This window comes from Botryllus schlosseri, chromosome 1 (genome assembly GCF_051294905.1).
Source record: "Botryllus schlosseri isolate E-star chromosome 1, Bs_hap1, whole genome shotgun sequence".
NCBI lineage: Eukaryota > Metazoa > Chordata > Ascidiacea > Stolidobranchia > Styelidae > Botryllus > Botryllus schlosseri.
Genome location: NC_137236.1, coordinates 37,861,101 through 37,882,802, shown reverse-complemented (window position 1 = coordinate 37,882,802; position 21,702 = coordinate 37,861,101). Strand labels below are relative to the sequence as shown.

The 21,702-nt window shown below is 40.7% G+C and overlaps 3 protein-coding genes across 6 annotated transcripts in view; all 3 read right to left on the bottom strand.

The window, feature by feature from the left end:
• Window positions 1–7,704: 7,704 nt before the first annotated feature.
• Window positions 7,705–12,823, bottom strand: LOC145449001 (uncharacterized). Of its 3 annotated transcripts, XR_013918097.1 has the most exons (5): window positions 12,612–12,823; window positions 11,069–11,165; window positions 9,259–10,997; window positions 9,072–9,183; window positions 7,705–8,577 (listed from the first exon to the last, which is right to left on the bottom strand). XR_013918097.1 is itself a non-coding variant. In XM_080327463.1 (3 exons), the coding sequence occupies exons 1-3, from the start codon at window positions 12,675–12,677 to the stop codon at window positions 8,272–8,274; spliced, it is 471 nt and encodes a 156-aa protein (XP_080183589.1). In that variant the 5' UTR covers window positions 12,678–12,823; the 3' UTR covers window positions 7,705–8,271. The 3 variants fall into 3 exon arrangements, 1 of the variants encoding a protein (XP_080183589.1); XR_013918096.1 differs by lacking the exon at window positions 11,069–11,165 and having other exon boundaries at window positions 9,072–9,188; window positions 9,259–9,357; XM_080327463.1 differs by lacking the exons at window positions 9,072–9,183; window positions 11,069–11,165 and having other exon boundaries at window positions 9,259–9,357.
• Window positions 12,824–14,719: 1,896 nt separating this feature from the next.
• Window positions 14,720–21,702, bottom strand: part of LOC145441749 (uncharacterized) — a 113,397-nt gene continuing 106,414 nt past the window's right edge. Inside the window, exon 5 of the mRNA XM_080319691.1 lies at window positions 14,720–15,092. Within this exon, the coding sequence (XP_080175817.1) occupies window positions 14,826–15,092 (267 nt within the window). The 3' untranslated portion in view covers window positions 14,720–14,825. The remainder of the gene's footprint in view (window positions 15,093–21,702) is intronic.
• On the bottom strand, window positions 14,973–20,393 carry LOC145448991 (uncharacterized). 2 transcript variants are annotated; one of them, XR_013918094.1, is made up of 6 exons: window positions 20,184–20,390; window positions 20,095–20,126; window positions 19,823–19,946; window positions 19,664–19,728; window positions 15,172–15,331; window positions 14,973–15,108 (listed from the first exon to the last, which is right to left on the bottom strand). XR_013918094.1 is itself a non-coding variant. In XM_080327451.1 (5 exons), the coding sequence occupies exons 1-5, from the start codon at window positions 20,239–20,241 to the stop codon at window positions 15,224–15,226; spliced, it is 387 nt and encodes a 128-aa protein (XP_080183577.1). In that variant the 5' UTR covers window positions 20,242–20,393; the 3' UTR covers window positions 15,092–15,223. The 2 variants fall into 2 exon arrangements, 1 of the variants encoding a protein (XP_080183577.1); XM_080327451.1 differs by having other exon boundaries at window positions 15,092–15,331; window positions 20,184–20,393.

The following is a 21,702-nucleotide window of genomic DNA, read 5'->3' as shown; positions in this document are numbered from 1 at the left end:
GTGGCCCAAAATAACCTTTGCATAAACGCATCGAAATCCCAATTGCTGACAGTACATTAAAAAAAAGACCTAACCGTTAACATCGCTGGTCAGCCCGTTTCCAACACGAAAAATGCCAAATGCCTCGGCGTTTTACTGGACTCGGACATGTCCGGTAAATGTCCTATTCAGTCACTAGCCTAGACACTAACGTATCACCGAAATGTGGCATGTTCTACAGCCTTGGAACATTTCATGCCAGCCTGGGTTCTTCTGATACTCTTTAAATCCTTAATCCAATCGATGTTAAAATATGGTATCCTCTGTTGGGGGGATGTCAGTAAAACTGCACTCGAGCCACTGCAAAAAACTACAGCATAACGTACTCCGTATCATAGCTCGGGCCCCAAATAGGACTGGTTGTCCTTCCAACAACTCGCTGCTGAAAAGATTAGGTGTCCTAAACATAGAAGATAAGCGGAAACTCGAAATCGCCAAGTTTATATATCAGTTCCACTGCGGTCATTGCCCGAATATTTCAATGACTTCTTTATCTCGGAATCAAAAACGCACAAGTAGGCCTACAACACACGAGCGTCCACATCGTCCAAACATCATATGATCGACCGAAAAGATCATCACTCCACCAAATATGCCGGACCTGACGTGGAACAGTATCCCGCCGGCCCTCCGACAGTCGACAGCATGTCCACATTCAAGTCGAAATACAAGCAATTTCTTCCAAATGAATATTAGTCGGCCTTCAGGATTGCAGGACCTAACATATCGATCTCGCCTTCCGCCACGCCACCTCATTTTGTCGCTTTGCCCGCGAGCCGTAGGGAAGACCTGGGACAAATGTAACACGGGGCAAATGTAACAATCGACCTCACCGCTAGTAGGATGGAGAAATCGCCTTCATATTTCGAGTGCACATGCGGTAGTTATGTCTCCTAACATAGGCTACCTGAAGTTACGTTGAGCTACGACGTGAAACCCCGGAATAATTCGAAAAAAACGAAATTTTGGAGACTTCAGTAAATATTTTCTGGTCTAGAATAATTTGTTCAGAAGATAATACCTCAAGTGGTTACAATGTAATATATGTAGCTGGAACAATGTTACCATAGTGTACCCTGATGATAGGAAAAATAGGACTTGCATCGCCGGGAAGGTAGACATTAATCATGGTCGAGTGTGTCAGGGGCAATTGTAACACTCTGTTACTTTTGCCCCGTTACAATATCTTTACAATGCTGAATATCTGTGTTCACATGTTGGTATAACCATTTATCTACTGCAGATGAGTCTTGCAACAGCCAGAAGTTCAATACCAGAACAGACACTACCTTGCCATACCCATTCAAACATGGTCCTCTGTCGGAACGGCCATACAGAAGTGGTGATGTGAATCTTAGAGTCCGGTTATTTCCGTGATTCTACTACCCTATCTCATGTTGATCGACTTTTGGTGTGTCGACCTTCAATGGCCACTTAAGAGCTTGCCATTACTGAATCCTCATCCCCTAACTTTCAGCATGGCCCACTTACATTTTGTCCTTTGGTGTGAATAATTTATTTCGATTGTGCACAGAACAGAAGAATACCATTAGCTTTCATGCCACACAATGTTGTGTCCTCGTTCTGTTACACTATCATCAGCCCATTCATCCAAGATATTTTAGCCAGGTCGGCTTTGCACTTTCGCAGGTGACCGAATGCCTAACCTATTATGCACGGTGAACTACAGCACGTTGGTAGAATAGGCCGAATACGTGTGGGGAGATGATGGAATAAATATGTTTCTTGCACACTTTGAACTCATGCAGAAGGCATGAGGGGTGATACTTTATTCCGATGCCAAAATGGGATGGGGCGTAGCCTGTAAGCGTTCAAACATCTCTGTTTCAGTTTAATGCAATATTACAATTTGTGCTGCCGTTTTTGTTGTTCATTTCGTTTGTTTTTAGTTACAAATAACATTGTTATAATTGCTCCGCATGGGCGTTACAATTTCCCCTGGGTACGGGGCGATTGTAACATTTGAGCGACGATTTGAGCGACCCAAAATTACCATGATTGATTGTGGATTGAGTTCCATTTTAGTTTTTATATCAAATATCGAGTTGTTGGCTTCTTTATAAACGTTTGGAAATGAAATATCCAAGAGAAAAACACGTAATGTTAGAAAATACAAAAAAGTGTTACAATTGTCCCCGGTCTCCCCTAGTTTGCCCACCCCTGAGGCCAAGGTGGGTGTCTGATTTCAAACAGGGATATCTAGATATCCCTAATTTCAAGGACTACTCCAAGTCGTTTCGACACCTTCCTATCTTTTTATTGTATCGCAGTTGTGTGGTGTTTGAAATGATGAAAATAATAATAAACTGATACTGATACTGATATTATTGAACAACAACCAAGGAGAAGGCGTTGCAAGTGGAACAGTATTACATCACAGTCATTGCAAATCATTGCCATTTAAGTATTTTTCTACAAGGAAATTGCGGTATTTGATCTTGAACCGATCATACTGCACCGACCCATATTCTTCTGGAAGGTTATTTCAAGCCTTGGCACCTTTGGAGCTGAAACTGTTTTGCGACAATTTCTTAGAAAATACGGCTAATATTATTTTCCTTGACAGCTAGATCTAGTGCCAATTAGTGAGCCGAAGAAAACCTTTTTCGTATGACTTGACTTGACTCGAGTCACTTAGCTAAAATGACTTGACCTGACTCGGCGTATCACAAATGTGGATTGACTCGTGACTCGGAGCAAAATCAACGAGTCAATTTCAAGTCATCAAGTAATCGGTGTCGATAAAAATCTATGTCTCTTGCACATGGTCAGATTGTTCGCGAAACGCTGGTGTAGCCCGTGAGAGCGACCAATCATTCAATTATCATGCGTTTTACTGAACCTCCATTGTTCTCTCACAAATAAATTTACCGGAAACGAAGTGATCGCAGCTTACAGCTTACGTTGTCGTAAACTAGTAGTGAAGTAATTTAATAGCAAAATATCTATTTCTGTTCTCTGTTTTTACCTTAGCCAAACCTCTTGTCTTATTGAAATTGAATTCGAATTTAGTTTATGTAGTCCGCAACCTCAACCATTGGCGTAGGCTCGAATTGTATCATATCAATTCCTAAATGGGTAGTGTATTACATCTTATCAATTCGTTCTTTACTCTCTATTTTGGCTGGGAACTATAGACTGAGGCTATCCAATTACACCCGTAGTTTAACAGTTCTACGTAGGCCCCTATATGTGAGCGATACAGCGCCTTCTTGCGTATATATTTAACTCTATATCCGTTCAGAATCAATGACCACTCAATCTGTATTTCAGACAGCTAGTAAAATGCAATGACGTAATCATGCCTCATACTTCGAAAGGGCATCTTGACTTGAATTGTGACTTGACTCGTGACTTGACTTGACTTGACTCGACTTGACTCGAGTCACCTCCAAAAATCGACTGACTTGACTTGACTCGAGTCCCCTTCGAAAATCGATTGACTTGACTTGACTCGAGTCAAAATGTGCAATGACTCGAAATGACTCGTGACTCGAAGGTGGTGACTTGATCCCAACACTGCTCTGAGCACGATATAACAATCTGACGAATGCTGGGAAATATATTTTCCCAGTGATGGTCCTTAGATCAGGATATATCGTTTGTCGCGCCAATGCAGATAACATAACATAACATAACATGAACAAGTCACACACAATGTACAATGCGATAAGACACAATGCGATATCATAAACAGATACGAGGATGTCGAACGACACGCATTAGTAGCGATCCTTGACTCTAACATCCACCTCGGCCTAGAGTGCCCGATGTCCCAGTTCTTTTCGATGTTGATCTTTTTTTGAAGCCGCGGCCCTTTCTACTAGTTCTTTCCATTCCTTGTGAGTGCTTTCTTCGTCGGGTCTTTTTCTGGGCTTTTTTGTCGCCGTAAGAACGGCAACGGCAGGGGAAGATAAATCTCCGACGGGAATCTGCTTGGTGGGCGCGTATCGTAACCACTACACTATCTCCCCCGCAGTGATGGCCATTAGATCAGGATATATCGTTTGTCGCGCCAATGTAGACTGCACAAAATCAGAACGGATCTAGGCGGTTTTTTTACAACTAAACGCTGTTGTCCTACCTTGCCCGGACATTGATTCATTGATCATTTGATCATTTGTTACCATCTTCTACTTTTTCATTTTTCTTTTCCTTTTTTACCTAAAATTTTTTTCAGCCAGACTATAGAGTCATGTGTACCTGTTTGATGCGTGTGTGGTCAGACTAGTTGACCTTCACGGTCGTATCGATCATTCCTGTCTGATACAGAATACTGTGCAAGGGTTGTTCAGAATCGACCGACTTTCAAAAAGTCATGGTTTTCAGTCCGTTTTCCATGCATTATGCATATTCTAGCTACTTTTTTCTGTTACTTATCCTCTTGCATCTGTGCGTATGTTGAGCTGGAAGAATCGGCTGAAAATGGGGGATTCCTCTCAAATTTGAGTGCCGCGATTTTACTTAGCCCACTTAAATGCCATATATGTCTGGTTTTAAGCAGCTGTTGTGGTTTGGGGTGTGGTTTGGGGTGATGCAAAACTTCACTGCAGATATTTTTCCGAGTTCAAGACACTATTTTCATATTGCACACAGCCTTGTCAATTCTCAAAATTACCTAAGACTGAGCGTCATTCACCATGTAAACGAATAGGCCTACAACTTTAAATGCACCATGCAATCGCCCAGCGACACTGTTAATATCTTATTATTCACTGACACGTAAGAACATATTGGGGAAATGGATAACGAAGCGAAACATTATAATAAAGAAATGGATTAATTTGACAAAAGTCCAATACCAAGCAGATTGATGGGTTGATTTTTCGAAATTTTGTACTCCTTGTTCCACGGCTGGTAAGAGGCAGGCTTGCTGTTTTCTGTCGTATGGTATGTACATAGCGTGGTCGGTATTCAATTTTATCATACATTCTGCTGGATCTTAAAGTATACTTGACCATTATTCACGAGTTCCCGAGCACTCATGAAATGCGGATACCTATGCCATTCTGAAACTGGAAGACCCGTCCAATGGTGTTTTGCGGCCCATACTTTAATAACCCTTGAAGCGGTAAAAATTTGCGCAACAGTAACTTGCAAATGTGAGTCTGTAATCATGGTATTTACTACTGCCCTCGTGCCTCGCGCTAATCCAACTGTTGTTATGAAAATATGATGATTGCTCATCTAAACCTAAAGAAAGCAGAAAGTCAATTTGACGTCATTTTGGAGCGTGTCACCGGCTCAGGCGGGCTGATACACTGTAAGTCTGTTACTACCCCGGTTTTCAAACCATGCTTTTGGTTACGTTATAATTATAGTGCGAAAATTCTAATTCACTACGGCTTGTGAAAGACAAAGTTATTGTAAAAGCTGCTATTTGTGGTGCGTCGTAAGTCAAACAAGTCTTTACCATTGCGTTGCATCTACAAACGTTAGGGAGACACTGCCCTTGAATTTCCCATTAGGTTTACTCGAATTAGTCCACGTCTGAAAAATGAACGTCATTCGCACTGCAATTATTTTCATTCGCACAAATGCGTACCATCCCATAGGTTGAAAAGCACTGCACTAGCCTATGAAACCTCTTGGTGTCGGTGTGTAATTATTTCTATAGGCTACCCTTGAGGTCAGCATGTAATCTAGGCTTACCATATTTTCAGAACCCAAAAAGAGGACATTTTTTGCCGGTGAGCAACACGAAAGTAGAATTGCAACTTTAAGTTTGATGATGTTTTACATTTCCATTGTAGTTGCAGGCAAAAGTCACAAAAACAAATCAAAGCAAAAGTTATAAGACCAGGCATAAAAACAATAAATCAAACTCTTTTTCAAATTCAGCGTATGAATGCTTTGCGTTATCCTAACTTTTTCCAATAAGGAATGATCCTTCTCAACGTATTCGTGAAATTGTTCACATAAAATATCATTGAAATTATATATAACCGTATAGATCAGTGGTCGGGAACCTTTTTCGTCCGAAGAGCCATATCGGCCTTAATATTTTCATTTTTACTGGCAAAGAGTCATACACCTTAATCCAGTTTTCCGTCACAATTAAAAATTCGTGACGTCATGGTAACACTAATTCGAGCTCACTGCATGGGATTCGTCGTGTGCACCACATTTTCTATGTGAAAATTCGTACTAATCACACTGATTGGCTTATTTGAGCATGCTAAACTTGAGTTACGAGAACGTAGGTCCGTCGTGATGCTCATTTTAAATTCGTAGGTGGAGCCAAATACGATCACTGCAGCAGTACATATACCTACCAGAGATGAGCGGATTTGAAATTTCTATGTCCTAATCCAATCCAAATCCGAACCTTCAAATCCAAATCCAAATCCTAATCCATAACTTTTACATACTCAAGTCCATGTCCAATCCTAATCCGATTCCAACTGGAAATTCAGAAAAAATACTAATTCATGCAATGGAGGGATTCGAAAATATTCTTTCACAACCAACGATTCACTTGATTCAAGATAACTTAGTGAGTTGGATAGTGACCTTAAGTACAATAATAACTGGTCTGAATAAAGTTTGTCGCCATTCGCCACACGACATTTCAATCTCCCAGAAAATAGGTCAATCCAATCCAAATCCTAATCCGTTCTGAAAAAAATGTCTAATCCAAATCCAATCCAAATCCGAGAAAATTTCACAAATCCTGTTTTTTCAAAACCTAATCCTAATCCATGCTCATCTCTGATACCTACTCTAAGGTGTGATACATCAGAGACGTGGGGTCAGGAGAGGTAAATGAGGCCGTGCCCCAATTGTCGTCTAGATGAGTGAACGAAAATTGTGAAACATTCAATTACTATTGGAGCTTTCTATCGATGGTCATTGGTCATGAATGGCTAGAATTTAAAGATTTTTCCCAAAATCACACAATATGCATAATTATTGTTCCAAAATAAAGTGCGAAACGAGAGGTAAGGCACAGGCGGACAAACCTCCTCATTGATAGCGTAATTCATAGTAGATAGCATCGAATTCATTATCACCGATATTATTGCAGTGTAACTGTAGCACTGATTCTGAAAATGTAAATGTTGATCGACTTCTCAATTCTCATAGTATTCGGCGCACCTCGGTAACATATAGCGTTGTGCTGCACGCCTACATTTTATCGCTGGACTTACGAATCAAGGACGTTGACAGCTACGACCTTGTATGTAATTCGAGTTTGTGATTATGAATGTCGCTGCCACGGCAGCTCATATCTCACTGAAGATCAGGAAGACATCGTGTATTTGAAATTTGTATTTTAATACGGTCCTCCCTATACACTGTAAATTTTTTACCGTTGGTGACGACACCAAAAAGAACGCGTTTTGTGTAAAAAAACTAAACACCTGAAAAGATGTTTCGCGTTTTGGTTTGGCGTTGTCAAATACTGTGTTGTGCCATATACCCGGTGTCAAAAGATGTGTTGTCTCATATAGGAGTTTTCTACACCGTGCATGAACCCCAATAATCAGGCCTAAATCACCCTCTGTAGCTGTTCAAATTGATTACTAAACAATCTGGCGTGCACGACCTCTCCCCGCAGTGATTAAAATGAATTACTAAATGTTCTGGCATACTAGGCACACACCCCGCCGCTTGTAATGCAGCATAAAAATCATTCCATAGTTTGCAATGAAACCGTCATATTAAAAATCAACGACAGTAATAAGCATTAAGCAATGCTAAATGCAAGTTCTGCACAAAATCAGCGACAGTAATAAGCCTTAAGCAATGCTAAATGCAAGTTATGCACAATGAAACAGTACTGTTGCTAGTACAAATAAAGAATTGTGGCACAGCATGAAATAATTAGATTGAAGCCATTTTAGAGCATGCGGTAACTAAGCATAAAGAACTGCCGCATATGACTTAATAACCCCCGAACTTAACCCGACCCTCAAATTAACCATTACATATAATCAAACTGACCCTTATCTACCCCTAAATGTAACGATTATACCCAGCATAGGGCAGAATTCAACCCATATGCTAAAGTGTCAAAGGATATCACGGGACATGCTTATATCTCCACTGATCTACTGGAATGATGTATTACATTAGCGAAATACTGCAAAATAAAAGAAGACAGTGTGACAAGATAAAAGTTCAGTATGAACTACTGTAAAAATCTTGGACAGTACTAACCAACCAAAGAAAGGGGCTTATTATGCCCTTACTGCATGTGTTCACACTTCACATGTGTTCAAATTTCCCAAAGAAATTGCTCAATTTTTCGGAGATATATTGGGTGTTTCTGTCGCCAACAACAAGCCTCTTAACAAATGCCAGGATTTGAAATTCCTTGGGGCATGACACATCCCAGGCATAATAACATGCCATCATATCAATTAAAACATCTAAAACCGTTGCGTCTTTATCACCGCAAGGAATCGATTCCCCCACAGCTAGAATCCAGCCTTGGATCGAACCATCCTGATGTCTTGAGACGACTAAATGTGAAGTATCATGCTTCTGACTCTTGGTCTCTATGTCGAGGGCCTGAAACACAGACACATGTTCAAGTGTACACCTACATGCGAATTTTGGAAATCGCTTGAAAAAAATCTGAAATCATCAGGTAAGGACATCCATGAAATAGACCCATTAATAGGTTTCTTTCTATTCCGTTATGCTTTCCCATCCTATACAGCAGGGGTTCTCAACCTGGGGGGGCGCGAAGAAGCGGTCACCTGAAAATTTTTTTCGCGCCACGCACGATTGACCTACAATGCACGCGTGTTTCTCTACATATAGGCCCAATATTATATATATTTATTCTCTCATCAACCTTCATAATCGTCCATACCACCAAACAATCTGTTGGGGTTGCTAGCATCCAAGTTGGATTTTGTGATATGATGATAAGGGGGGCGCGAAATTTGTCACTATCAAATAGAGGGGCGTGTCTAAAAAAAGGTTGAGAACCACTGCTATACAGTAATGTTTTCTCATCATATATTAATGGAAGTAGCAATTCGGTATTCATTATGCACCTGTGGAACCACCAGCGCAGATAACCCCCTCTTTTGTCGGCAGGTAATTTAGGCATCCGAAAGTTACGACTGTAATTCCAGCAGTTTGGTCAGCTCATCCCTGTCACCTCCACTGGACTGATGAAATTGAATGATATAACGGTCACTACTAATGCTGAATCAAGATGAATTTTAGGTTCCACTTTACCTGAAAAATCTTATCCAATATATTCAATATTTGTTGATTATTGCTTCTCATGTCGTCAATGATTGTTGGCGCAATTATGCTCTTGAAATCTTCTCTGACCTGAGACAAAAAGTAATACCGACACGAAACACTGATAGAGGTGGCTGATAAAATAAGAGGGCCTTTTTGCTATTCACGTCAATGCTATTCACGTCAGCATTTTGATTATCTATGTAGCCTACGGCCGCATTCCAGTGCATAGTTGCAAGGAACTAACTAGGTGCCAAATACCCCTGTTAAAATGTCCATGATCTATTTTCAGTGGGCTATGGACTAATCTCTCTATTCATGTCATCTTACTCAACGCACCCGAATCGCCAGGGTTCTAATGACTCGATTCAGGATTTTCTGATGACTCGAGTCATTTTCCCAAAACACGGAAATGACTCGACTCAAATCAATCTATGTATATCGACTCAACTTGGACTCGAGTCATTGCGCATGACTCGTACCAAGCCATGTGACTCGAGACTCAGGCGGCCAAGACCAACATTTCATTGTAATTTCGAAGAATAGTAAAGTGACCACACTATTGATATTTCGTCTATTGGTACTGGTACTTGAAAATGTGACCAGAAACTGCTAAAGTGAGGAAAATTGGTATAACATGAATGCAATCATTCGATGTCACCAACCAGAGTTGAAAAAAGTGGATTCAACAAGAATGCTGAAGAGTACCAAGCTATCCAGTCACACGCTCATGCCCACGGATCTACTGGACTGAAATATATAAACGAAATATTGCAAAAGAAAGCAAAACAGTGTCCCAAGATAAAAGTAGAGTATGAACTACTTGCACAGCAATAACCAAGTCAAATTAGTGGGCCTATCAGGACCTTACAGTATGTGCTCAAAATTGTTGTTGAAGAAATTATTCAATTTTTCACTGACAATAAATTAAACCCATATGTGTCATGCACTATCAAGTCGCATGCTATGTCCAGTGTCGACGAAGCTAATGGGATGTATATACTAACGAAATACTGCAAAATAAACAAGACCGTGAGCCGAGATACAAGCAAAGGATGAGGTACTGTTTAACAACTTGCACAATGATAACCACAAGTCAAAGAAAGAGGCCTATTATGCCCTTACAATACATGTTCAAATTTCCTAAAAAAATTATTAAACTTTTTAGAGATATATTGGGTGTTTTTATCGCCGACAACAACCCTCTGAATAAATGCCAGGAATTGAAATTCCTTCGGGTATGACACATCCCAGGCATAATAACATGCCATCATATCGAATAGAATATCGAACACCATTGCACCGCCGTTACCTCACGGGACGGATTTCCCAACAGCTATGACCCAGCCTTGAATTGACCCATCCTGATGTCTTGCGACAACTAGATGCGGGGATAATGCTTTTGACTCTTGGTCTCTATGTCGTGAGCCTGAAACACAAGACATACTGGTGAAGCATGTGCTTACATACGAATTTTAGTAATCGCTTCGAAAAAATTCAAAGTCAAGTTAGGATATCCATGAAATACATCTATTTACAGGTTAGCCTTTCCTACCTAAACATATTCCAATTACATATTAATGGAAGAAGCAATTATGTATTTGTTATGTACCTGTTGGACTGGCAAAGCAGTCAAACCGATTTTTGTCGGCAGTTAATTCTGGCGTTTGCGAGTTCCGATTTGTAGTTACAGCAGCTTGGAGAGTTCATCCTTGTCACCTTTCAGTGGACTGATGAAATGGAATGATAAAATAGTTATTACTAATGCCAAAGCACACTCAATATGCACGTCCAAATTTACCTGGAATATTACATCCAATAACTATCATATTTTGATAACAGCTTTTCGTGTCTTCAATGGTTGTTGGCGCGATTATGTTCTTGAACTGTTCTCTGATCTGAGGTGAACAGTAAAATCATCACAAAACACTCATAGAAATGGCTGATAACATTAGGCCAGGACCGGCCATCATTTTTTGTTATTCACGACCTCGTTTCGATTTCCTATGTAGCCCACGGCTGCATTTTAGTGCATAGTTATAATGAACTATCTTGACACCAAATACCCACGTTGAACTTTCCATGGTATATTTACAGTGAGTTATGGACTAACCATGTCGTCATGACGTCTTACTGGACAGACTGAAATTGCTAGTAGTCGTGAAGTTATGAATAACTATAGTGGAATTAATGTTGTAGTTTCCCATATTACTACCAAATATGTAAGCAGATATGGTAGGCCGTATCTATGGCTGCCACAATCTTTTACGCAACAAATGTTGAGGCCTAGAAAAATGTGACACTGAGAATGTTAGGAATATTTTGTGCTCACATAAAAGCAGGGTTGTAATGACTCGAGTCACGATTTTCTGATGACGCGACTTGACCCGAGTCATTTTCTCAAAATACGGAAATGACTCGACTCGAGTCAATCTGTATATTGACTCGACTTGGAGTCGGGTCATTGCGCACAACTCGAACCAAGTCAAATGATTCGAGACTCGGGCCTACACTTCATTGCACTTTCGAGGAATGATAAGTAACCACACTATTGGGATTACGTATATTGGTATCAGTATTATAAATGTGACCAGAAACTGCTAAAAGTGAGGATAATCAGTTTATTATAAATGCGAACCATTCGATATCGCCAAGCAGAGCTATAAAAAGTGGATTAACAAGACTTTAACTGCAAACTTAGCAGTCAATACAATGACTTGGACTCGGACTCGAGTCATATTACCACGGCTCGGACTCTATCATCTGCTCGCTGACTTCGACTTGACTCAATGGTGAATTGAAAATGACTCGACTTGACTCAGGTCAATCTATAAAAGTGAGATTGACTTGTGACTCGGAGCCTTGTGACTTGGTTACAACCCTGCATAAAAGACTAAAATCCATGAATGAGTTTGCAATTGTTCTAGTTTTAATCTTATTCAAGGTTTTCCGGAAAAAGCTACAGAAGAACTGTATAGTGCGGACCAAGGCAATCTTGCTGAACAAACATTTTCTATTCCCATCCTTATGAGATTGAACTCTGATCTGATATGAACTCAACTTGATTGAATGTCCGGTTTTCAAAAATTCAGTAAATCTATTTATAATCTAATTTAAAAAATACCTTTAGCCACAATTGGAATATAATTTGGGAAAATGCAGCATAACCGTATTTCTAATTTGTCTAATTCAGGAAAAATGTGCAGCTAGACTTGTAATCTAATTTGAAAAAGCTGAACATTTTCTTGTTGTCCAAGTCTGCCTTGCCTTACCGTCTACCACACGAGTACGATGAACTATAAAGTGATTTTAAAATGGTTCCATGATGTAATACCCACACTCACCAGTTTGATATCAGTCAAGGAAGGAAACCGATCAAGTATTCCCGACAGAGGATTGTCTTTTTGCATTATCTTAGAACGTCGATGTCCGATTGTCCGTACAGGTGGCGATTCTTGTGGCACTTCAGCAAGTGTTTTTAAAGCTTATTCGGGCTATCAAAAAATTAGCACAGCCAACAGGATTGTAGACGGGACATTATTTGATGAACTTATTATCGACGAGGCATTATTTCTGCATTAATAACATATATCTGTCAAATTAATATTCATGATTACATTTGGTAAAACCTTTCAACCCCACCCAAGATGCACTGAATAATAAAGCAGTGTGGAAAGGTTTCACACGGCCAATCAGGAGAGATATCAAAGCACATGAATAAATCGAATCAACTACATTGTTGATTCATTGAATCCAAGAAAGTACATGAATACATCATCACTGCCAACTATACATCATGAGGTACACACTACACAGGTTAAGGCGAAGCAACAATTATGAGGAATAAATAATTAATATTTTGCGCAACAATTTGCACAAAACATGTTCATAGGGAACACTGATTCGTGGTGATCAAGTGAGCTCGTATCAATGTTTACAATGGATCAAACCACGAATAACATAGAATTTACAAGTGGATATAAACTCTTCTAGCAGAGAGAGTTATCAGAGCATAGGAATAAAATCATCACTGTCGACTGAATTATCATGTAGACTACACAGACTTTACAGAAATAGATTCTCCATAGGATATGTTGTTTGCCAATTAACACTTCGTGTACAAGGCATGTTCAGGGGGAACACGAATAGGTGATGGTCATGTAAAAACCATTCAACGTCTATTAGTTGGCCAGGCCCTGAAAACGACATCAACCACCTATACCACATCTCCTTCGAGCCTTAAGTGCTTCATAATTAAGCAAGCAAATGGTGTAATGCCTGACCAGGACCATGTTGTAAATTTCCTCAAACTTTCAAAATGTCACTACACCAGCCTAACTAAGCCCTGATTGCACTAATATTGTAGCATACCATGATGTAACATACTAAGGAAGGCGAATACTTTAGCTTTTACCTTTCAATTTATCGATATGGTGAGATGCGATACCGGTAATGGCTAAGAAAGTCCTCAAATCGACGCACACCGCACAGCCGCATACTCAACCTGTCATGACGTCGTATCGCAAAAGAACCACATGGCTGTGTGCGACAGGTGATGACGTTGTCAGTATTGAGAAAAAGTGAACGCGAAAAAAGGGAAGACATCAAATTTCTCTCGATCGCGGCGTTGTTTACACCATTGGCCGTTGCCACCAACGTAAAATAGGGCGGTTGTGTTGTCTCGAATTTACAGTGTATGTATGCTATTCTCTTTGATCATTCAACGTATCGTGCATTACAAAATTTCGAGTCGAGTACATCGAATTTGCGAGTGATATTGGTCGCAGGCGCGACAGCAACTTGAATTTGAGGATTTTGAAAAGTAGATCCCGAGCCCTGAATTTGCATTGTCTTTACCTCTCCGAGACGTGTTTTTACTGCCACGACAATAAATATTCTGTCTGTGATGACAATTTACTAACAAATTGCTGCAATATTGATCAATTCGGTACAAAATTACAAATTTGCGAAAGAGCCATATCTTACACCCAAAAGAGCCATATATGGCTCGCGAGCCATAGGTTCCCGACCGCTGGTATAGATGCTCGAAACTGATCCTAAGTTTGAACGGGCGCCAGAGAAATTGCATCAGATCCTGGCACGTAAAAAGGCTCAGATGTTACGGAGAACGTTGAACAATGTTTGCAAGAACAATCAAGAAGAAAGAGCTGGTAAGGCAATTTGTTGGAAAACCTGTTCTAAACAAGCAATTCTGCGCGTTTCGTGGCTACAGTAATTTTCTGTACATAAATACAGCGTCTCGTATAGAATCCTTGTTGAAAGAATAGGCGGGAAAAAGAGGACGTTTGGGCATTTTCAAGCAGTGACCATCCATGCACTTTTCTTGAGTAAAGAGGACATATCTTCATAAAAGAGGACATATGGTAATATGTCTATATAATCGAAACGAAGCCTATATACTAGAATTTTTGAGTATGGGGGGGGGGGGGGGGGGTATGTGGATAAATCAGATCCGATACCGTCCGGCAGGCCTTGAATTCTTCGATTCCATGAAAAACGTCAGTCATTGTATCCGGTTCGGTCCAGATTCGCTTTTTCTAAACGCAATGTTCGCACATGTAGCGGCGGGATTCGACCGCACAGTTCTCGAACTTCAGATCGTCAGGATCAGAGGCACCCACGCGCGCACAGATGGTGGTACCGTCAGGACTACTGTCAGCTATCGACGCACTGAAGAGGGTATGCGAGCCTAACGCACTCAATCCATCCAACGGAGCGATAAATTGTGCAAGGTTGACATAACCATTGGTCAATTCCGACACACCCTTGGCCCCAATCCAGAAAGTGGTTCCCGTAGCGCCAACCTCCTCGCTCAGAGCCCTGCAACATTTTAGGCAGACGACGGGAATCCCATTCGATTGAAAACCAAGAAAATCATCTCACGTTCTCTCATCGGACAACTTGTTGAAACCAACGACTGCTAGTCTGCCTCCGTCTATGAGGCCTTTACATGCGTCATCGGCGTCGTCCAGGTGGCGGTAGTCGATGACAATATGTAGTAGCAATTATCATCCCCGATCTGCTTCCAGCCTTCTAACGGATTCTGAAGAAATAGGACAGGTAAGATCATTATCAATATCAGTTTATTGATGATTTATTACTTCAAAACACCGCAAAACTGCGACACAACGAAAGGATAAGAAGGTGTCGAAACGATTTGGAGTATAGTATTTCAAATCAGACCCCTACATGGGTCTAGGTCAGTGGTTCCTAACCTTTTTGTTTCTCCAGCGCACCCTTTCAACAATTACCTGGGTCCGGCGCCCCCCTATTTCAAGGACTGTAGTAAAAACAATGGGTACGTGGCCCAAGTCCGAATTCGGGTTGGGACTTCACTATTAGAACACTTCACCAATTTACAGTATAATTGCATGTGCTATTTTCGACATCAAATCCGGGTTGTTATAACAACCATCGCATAAGGCCTACGGGCTCATAGCATTTGGCTCGAGATCGATGTATACACATCCCGAATTCTCCTCTGTGATTGACAATACGGGGAAGTTAATTGTAGCGGGTTTTGTTCTATTGCTTCGTGTGACTATAGTAAATCAACTGAGAATGTACTAGAGATTTTCTCACATAAAATTTAGTACTACACCAAGCTTTTAGCTTTAACATGAATGGGGGTAACAACAATAACCTAAGCAGTATAATCCTTTATGATGCGATGATGAAATATTCTGACGATTTAATTTTGTAGCTCTCAAATACAAATATATTTAGTTAATCAGTTTGGCTAAAAAGCTTCAAAATATCTTTAATTGACAGAGCATCACTCTCAAAAGTTGTACAGTGACCTACGAGGCTTTTTCGATTTCGACACGCAGTGCGATGCAGGATACAATACCTAGTTCAAAACATTTTGTGGAAAATAACCCGAGCTATCTGTATAAATATCAGTTTATTATTATGTTCATCATTTCAAAACACCACGAAACTGTGATACAATGAAAAGATAGGAAGTTGTCGAAACGACTTGGAGTAGCTAGTGTGACGGGAGTGTTTAACGAGGAATTGGCAATCCAAAAGTACTCTTAAATCATTTTACAAGAATTAAAATATACCATTGCATTCATGGAAACATCGTCGGTGGACATTTTGCGATGAGCGCAACAAAACATGATTTGACAGATTTTGTCGAATGTTAGTTTGCAATGAGAACTCAGGGATTTATAGAACTATTGTTTTACTATATAATCATATGTCCTTACTACACCATCTACTGAGAGGCGATTTTTCTTCAAGCGCCCCACATACCGCCCCCTTGAGCCCAGCGCCCCCCATTCCGCCCCCTGAGCGTTTCCGCCCTCTTCAAAATCCAAATCGCCCCCTGGGGGGCGCCGGAGACAAAGTCAAGAACAACTGGCCTGGGTGATGTGAAGAGGAGATATGGAGATGGACACTGAATGAAAAGTAAAAGAAGGAAATATATAAAAGGATAGGCGACAAAATGGTGTGGCATATGACTGAATAACGAAGGCGAGATCGATATGTCAGGTTGTGGTCTGGTACACTTGACGACTGACTAGTATTCACGGCAAATTGCATAGAAACGCATTGAAAGCGTGATATTTGTTTAAGCCCGTGGGTCTTACCTGGTTTTTCCTGGAACATCAGGGGTTATCTGGAGGTCACGCACGACCCACAATCAACATTAACATATGATATCTGATAACATGCCTGTCTTGGCCATTGTTGGTTGCAGTCAAATTATTTCCAATCAGTAGTCAAATTGTGACTGATGTAGTGGTACGTCGTGGGCAGTGGCGTACGCACGGAAGGTTGGAGTTTGAAATAGAAACCACACGTTTTTCTGAATTGCCGAATCTATCTCTTATATTTTAAGCTCATTTGCGATCAAGCAATTTGTGTCACGCTAGTTGGGGATATAGCGTGGTGGTGATGCTTCGATGCAGGGTTGTAACCAGTAGGTCACAAGGCTCCGAGTCACAAGTCAATCTCATTTTTCTAGTTTTTACTCGAGTCAAGTCGAATAATTTTCAACTTACCACCGAGTCAAGTCCGAGTCCAAGTCATCGAGCAGAGAGTCGAGTCCGAGCCAGAGTATCAAGACTGGAGTCCGAGTTCAAGTCATCGTATTACCTGCTCAGTTTCCAGTCAACGTCTTGTTAAACCCACTTTTTATAACTCTGTTTGGTGATATTGATTGGTTCGTATTTATATTATACAAAATTTCCTGACTTTTAGCAGTTTCCGGTCGCATTTTCAAGTACCACTGCCAATAAACGAAATCCCAATAGTGTGGTTACTTTACTATTCTTCCAAATGACAATGAAATCTCGTTCTTTTGGCCGTCTGAGTCTTGAGTCACATGACTTGGTTCGAGTCATGCGCAATTGAATGCGAATTGGATTATCAGACAAATATAGCGGGTTTCACCAGAACCTTTGCAAATTCAACTGTGGCAAGCTGTCTGAGTGAGACAACGTCGCTTTCCATCTGGGGTCCGCAACAGAGAGTCGGCGAATACGCTGGATTGCACTTTATTGAGCAACAGGAAACATCAGGAGCATTTAGATGTAAGCAACGGATAAAAACCGCATTGATCGTACGGCATCGGTGAATAGTCAAATAGAATAAAGCACGTTGATGGGCCGATAAAACAAGAGCACGTTCGTAGATCGTCGGATAAAAGGAGACGCGTTGGTCGCTCGGCAGGTAAAAGAAGGCGCAGCACTGGTCGAACGACGGTTTGTTTGTTTGTTTTGGGGTATTCATGGTGTTTGTCGACTACTATGGTCATTTACACCAGGCCGATATTCTTCTTATTTTTCCGTAACTGCCGACTTATAGCACGGCCCACCTCTAGGCTTTTGTAAGACACCGCCGACGCGGATGAAGTGGCGAGGAGGAGCCTAGGTAAACCTCCAACACTTAGATATCGGAATTCGGAAGTCGACCTCGGTCGGACTCGAACCCGCACCCATTGGTGTTGCAGCCGCGGATTATACCACTGCGCTATCTCGCCACTGTCGAACGACGGTGTTTTCATATGAACAGAGCTCAGAGCAATCGGCCCCAATGATTATTATGGTGATTAGCGCGGTGATCCGCCATAATGGCGAGTTGCGTTTAATCACGATACCTGTCGAACTGATAATCGTCGTTCGCAGTATTGGTTTACCGCATTTATCACCATGACCGCCTATCTGAGCCTGGGGGGACAATTTTCAATGCTATTATAGCCACTCTTATCGATATTGAATTTCAAAATAAATACATCGCTTTCGTATAGAATACCGGACATGACGGTATACTAAAGGCAATGAGATGGCTCACAAATTAAACAAGTCCCTAGCATCCAAAACTGCCCGCGCAAGTTTGTCGAAAGCGCATTTTCCCAGAACTGCGAAGCGAAGCGCGACATTTCTCATTATCTCTCGCGAAAGTGGAATCATCGTGATGTCGCATAAGATGATAAAACATCTCGTTTTACGCTATTTAGGGAGAATATTGATTTCAATACGCTGACTCCTCAAAATCGGCTAAGCGACAAAATAATGATTTGCCAGTGATCGGAAGATTGCGGTTTTTGAACGCACATCTGTGAAAATTGGCTTGGTCAATCGCCTGATTAGAACGCATAAAATGTGCTAGAAACTGGCGGACAATTCATCATATACAATGTCCAGCATGAATTTCAGAGAAACGCAGTGCTTGTGTCACTCTGTTATTCTGCACCTGCAAACGTATCCTAATATTTCGGGGCATGCCGTCGAATTTGTTCTTGTATTCGCTTTCTTCGATTTTGTGACTTATTAACAGTGATAGATTAATGTCACGGTGTATACAAGACCGAAAAATGTTATGAGTCACTGCTATTCTGATTAAAAAGACTTATGGATTATCATTGGAAACAATAAAAATCGATACTCTTGCTACAACAATATCGTCGTTATCGCCACGGAACTTTCGTGGTATATCACAGCATTGTCTTTCTTTCTTGTATATTCCAATTCGTTTGAGCTAAAGCACACTTCACCAGGACTGAGGTGCAGTGTTGTAATGACTCGAGTCGCAATTTTTCGTTGATTCCACTTGACTCGAGTCATTTTATTAAAAATCGAAAATGACTCGACTTGAGTCGATTTGTGTATTGACTCAACTTGTACCCGAGTCATTTCGCATGAATAGTGAACAGTGAACTCTTCGACTTGGACTCGTACTCGAGTCTCTACACTATGACTCGGACTTGATCCGCTGCATGATCCCTGACTTTAAAATAAAATTGACTTGTAACTCACCGAATCTTTACGACCTTGTTAAGGCGACCATACGGTCAGTCTTCGTAAATATCGAACAAGACCAACAAGCCAAAGATTCGTCAGATCAATATTGAAGATAATCTCACCTCAGTGGTCGATACTGTTGTCACTGTGTGTGTTGTAACTGTAGTCGTGGCAGGTTCCCTGGACACTGCAACAAAAATTTCGTAGAACCGTCCACTTGTCGTGAGTTAAATCGGTCTTTCAGCATGCGAATGAACGATGAATATGTTCGAATCACTCACTGACTAAAAACCAGAGAAGGAGACCGATTTGCAAACTTTGGGCGCGTCGAGGTCTGACGACGGTCGCCCGCTTTGCGTCGTAGGAGTAATATCCTTGGTTGTAATAATGAGCGTCATATACTCCCTGAAAACACAGAAAAAAACTTAAGTAGCTTGAAGTCGAGATCGGCGTGAATTGTTGGCTCGATTTTAAACCGAGAAGAAAGGATCACGTCGTATGTCTGAAATTCCCTTTCGAGAGCTATTTTTATTGCGACGGAATAACGACTCACTTGCTTTGTTTTCGTTTCACCATCAACACGATCTACAAAATTAATAATCAGATGGGTATATTTCATAGAACATAATGCAGAATACTCACCTTCAGAAGCGTAGACGACGTAAGCGTAAATGGCAAGGCAGAGAATTGCAATCTTCATTTCAAATCTACAAGCTACGGAATACAGAATGCAAGAATACAGAGATCATGACTCGGATGTCTCAAGCAATTTTCTCGGATTGCCCGACATATGAGCATGCGACACAATCGAAAACGACAGTTGAGCATGGGACACTTTCGCATGCGTAATTTCAGCTTGTGACTTATAACCAGAGGTGGTCAAAGTAGTCAGGAAAGCTACTCAAGTAGAAGTAGAGGTAGCGACGGAAAAATCTACTCATGTACAAGTAGAAGTACTTATTCCATAAGTAACCTAAGACTACTTGAAGTAGAAGTAGAATTGACTGACTTTAAATATACTCAAGTAAGTAAGTAGTTGTGAAAACGATCGTAATTCGTTCACATGGACCGTCAAAAGCAGCAAATGGGGCTTTGCGGAAGGTGTATAGAGGGCTTCATTCATATTAATTCATTCCAGTAGGTGTAAATTTTTGACATAATAAGCAGTCGTCCACATCATGGCATTTAAATGATGATGATGATGATGATACTAATCCTTTGTTCACTCGAACACCCCGTTTTAGAGAATATCACGGCATGGCGCCCTCCATCATATCATAAGGCCCCTAGTTCAGTCGAAGAGCAATACAGAGAAGTTGTGTCGGATACGGCTTTAACACTTTGCGCGGTTAGTATACGGTAATTAAAAATATAGCAGATCGTAAAATGCCATATAGTGTATAGTTCTTTTTTTCGGAAAATATAAGGCATTACTACACTTTCTTTTATACTTCAACATGTATGTTCCCCTGACAAAAGAACTGAAACTATAATTATACCTCAACCTATAATACTCGTAATTGAAAGAAAAATACAAATACTACTTCTAAAAAGCGGAAAATATATTTCATGTATTTTGTCCTGAAAGTTTCAACGTCAGTTTGCTAAAACAGGTCTAACGTTAAAAAAGTCAAATTCCACTTTTCCAGATTAGAACACGTCATGGGCTGCTAGGTATAATGAGTAATTGCTAGATTGCGAAACGGTGCTTTCAAACGTTATGGGCGGCCATACTTACTGTGACGAAATATTTGATATAGGCGACAATGCGGTGTGAAAGGAACCACGCAACCTGGCATTCAAATTATATTCAGCGATACTTTCGTTAAAACATATTTTTAATTCAACATATCTACTGTGCGCGAAGCGCAGCGAAAATTCTGGGTATTACATGACCTTTATGAAAATTGAATGTTGGTAGTACCTGAAAGCAGCCCCGAAATTCCTCAGGCTATATTTCTTATTGGGGGATTAAACTACTTCTACTTGACAAACTGAAAATAGCGAAAAGAAAGTAAGTAGTTCACAAAATATTACGAAGTAGAAGTAGAAGTAGCGGGAAAAGATCTACTTGAGTAAGTACCAGAAGTAGAGGAAAACTAATTGAGTACTTCAAAAAAGTAGAAGTACTTCGTTACTGACCACCTCTGCTTATAACCCC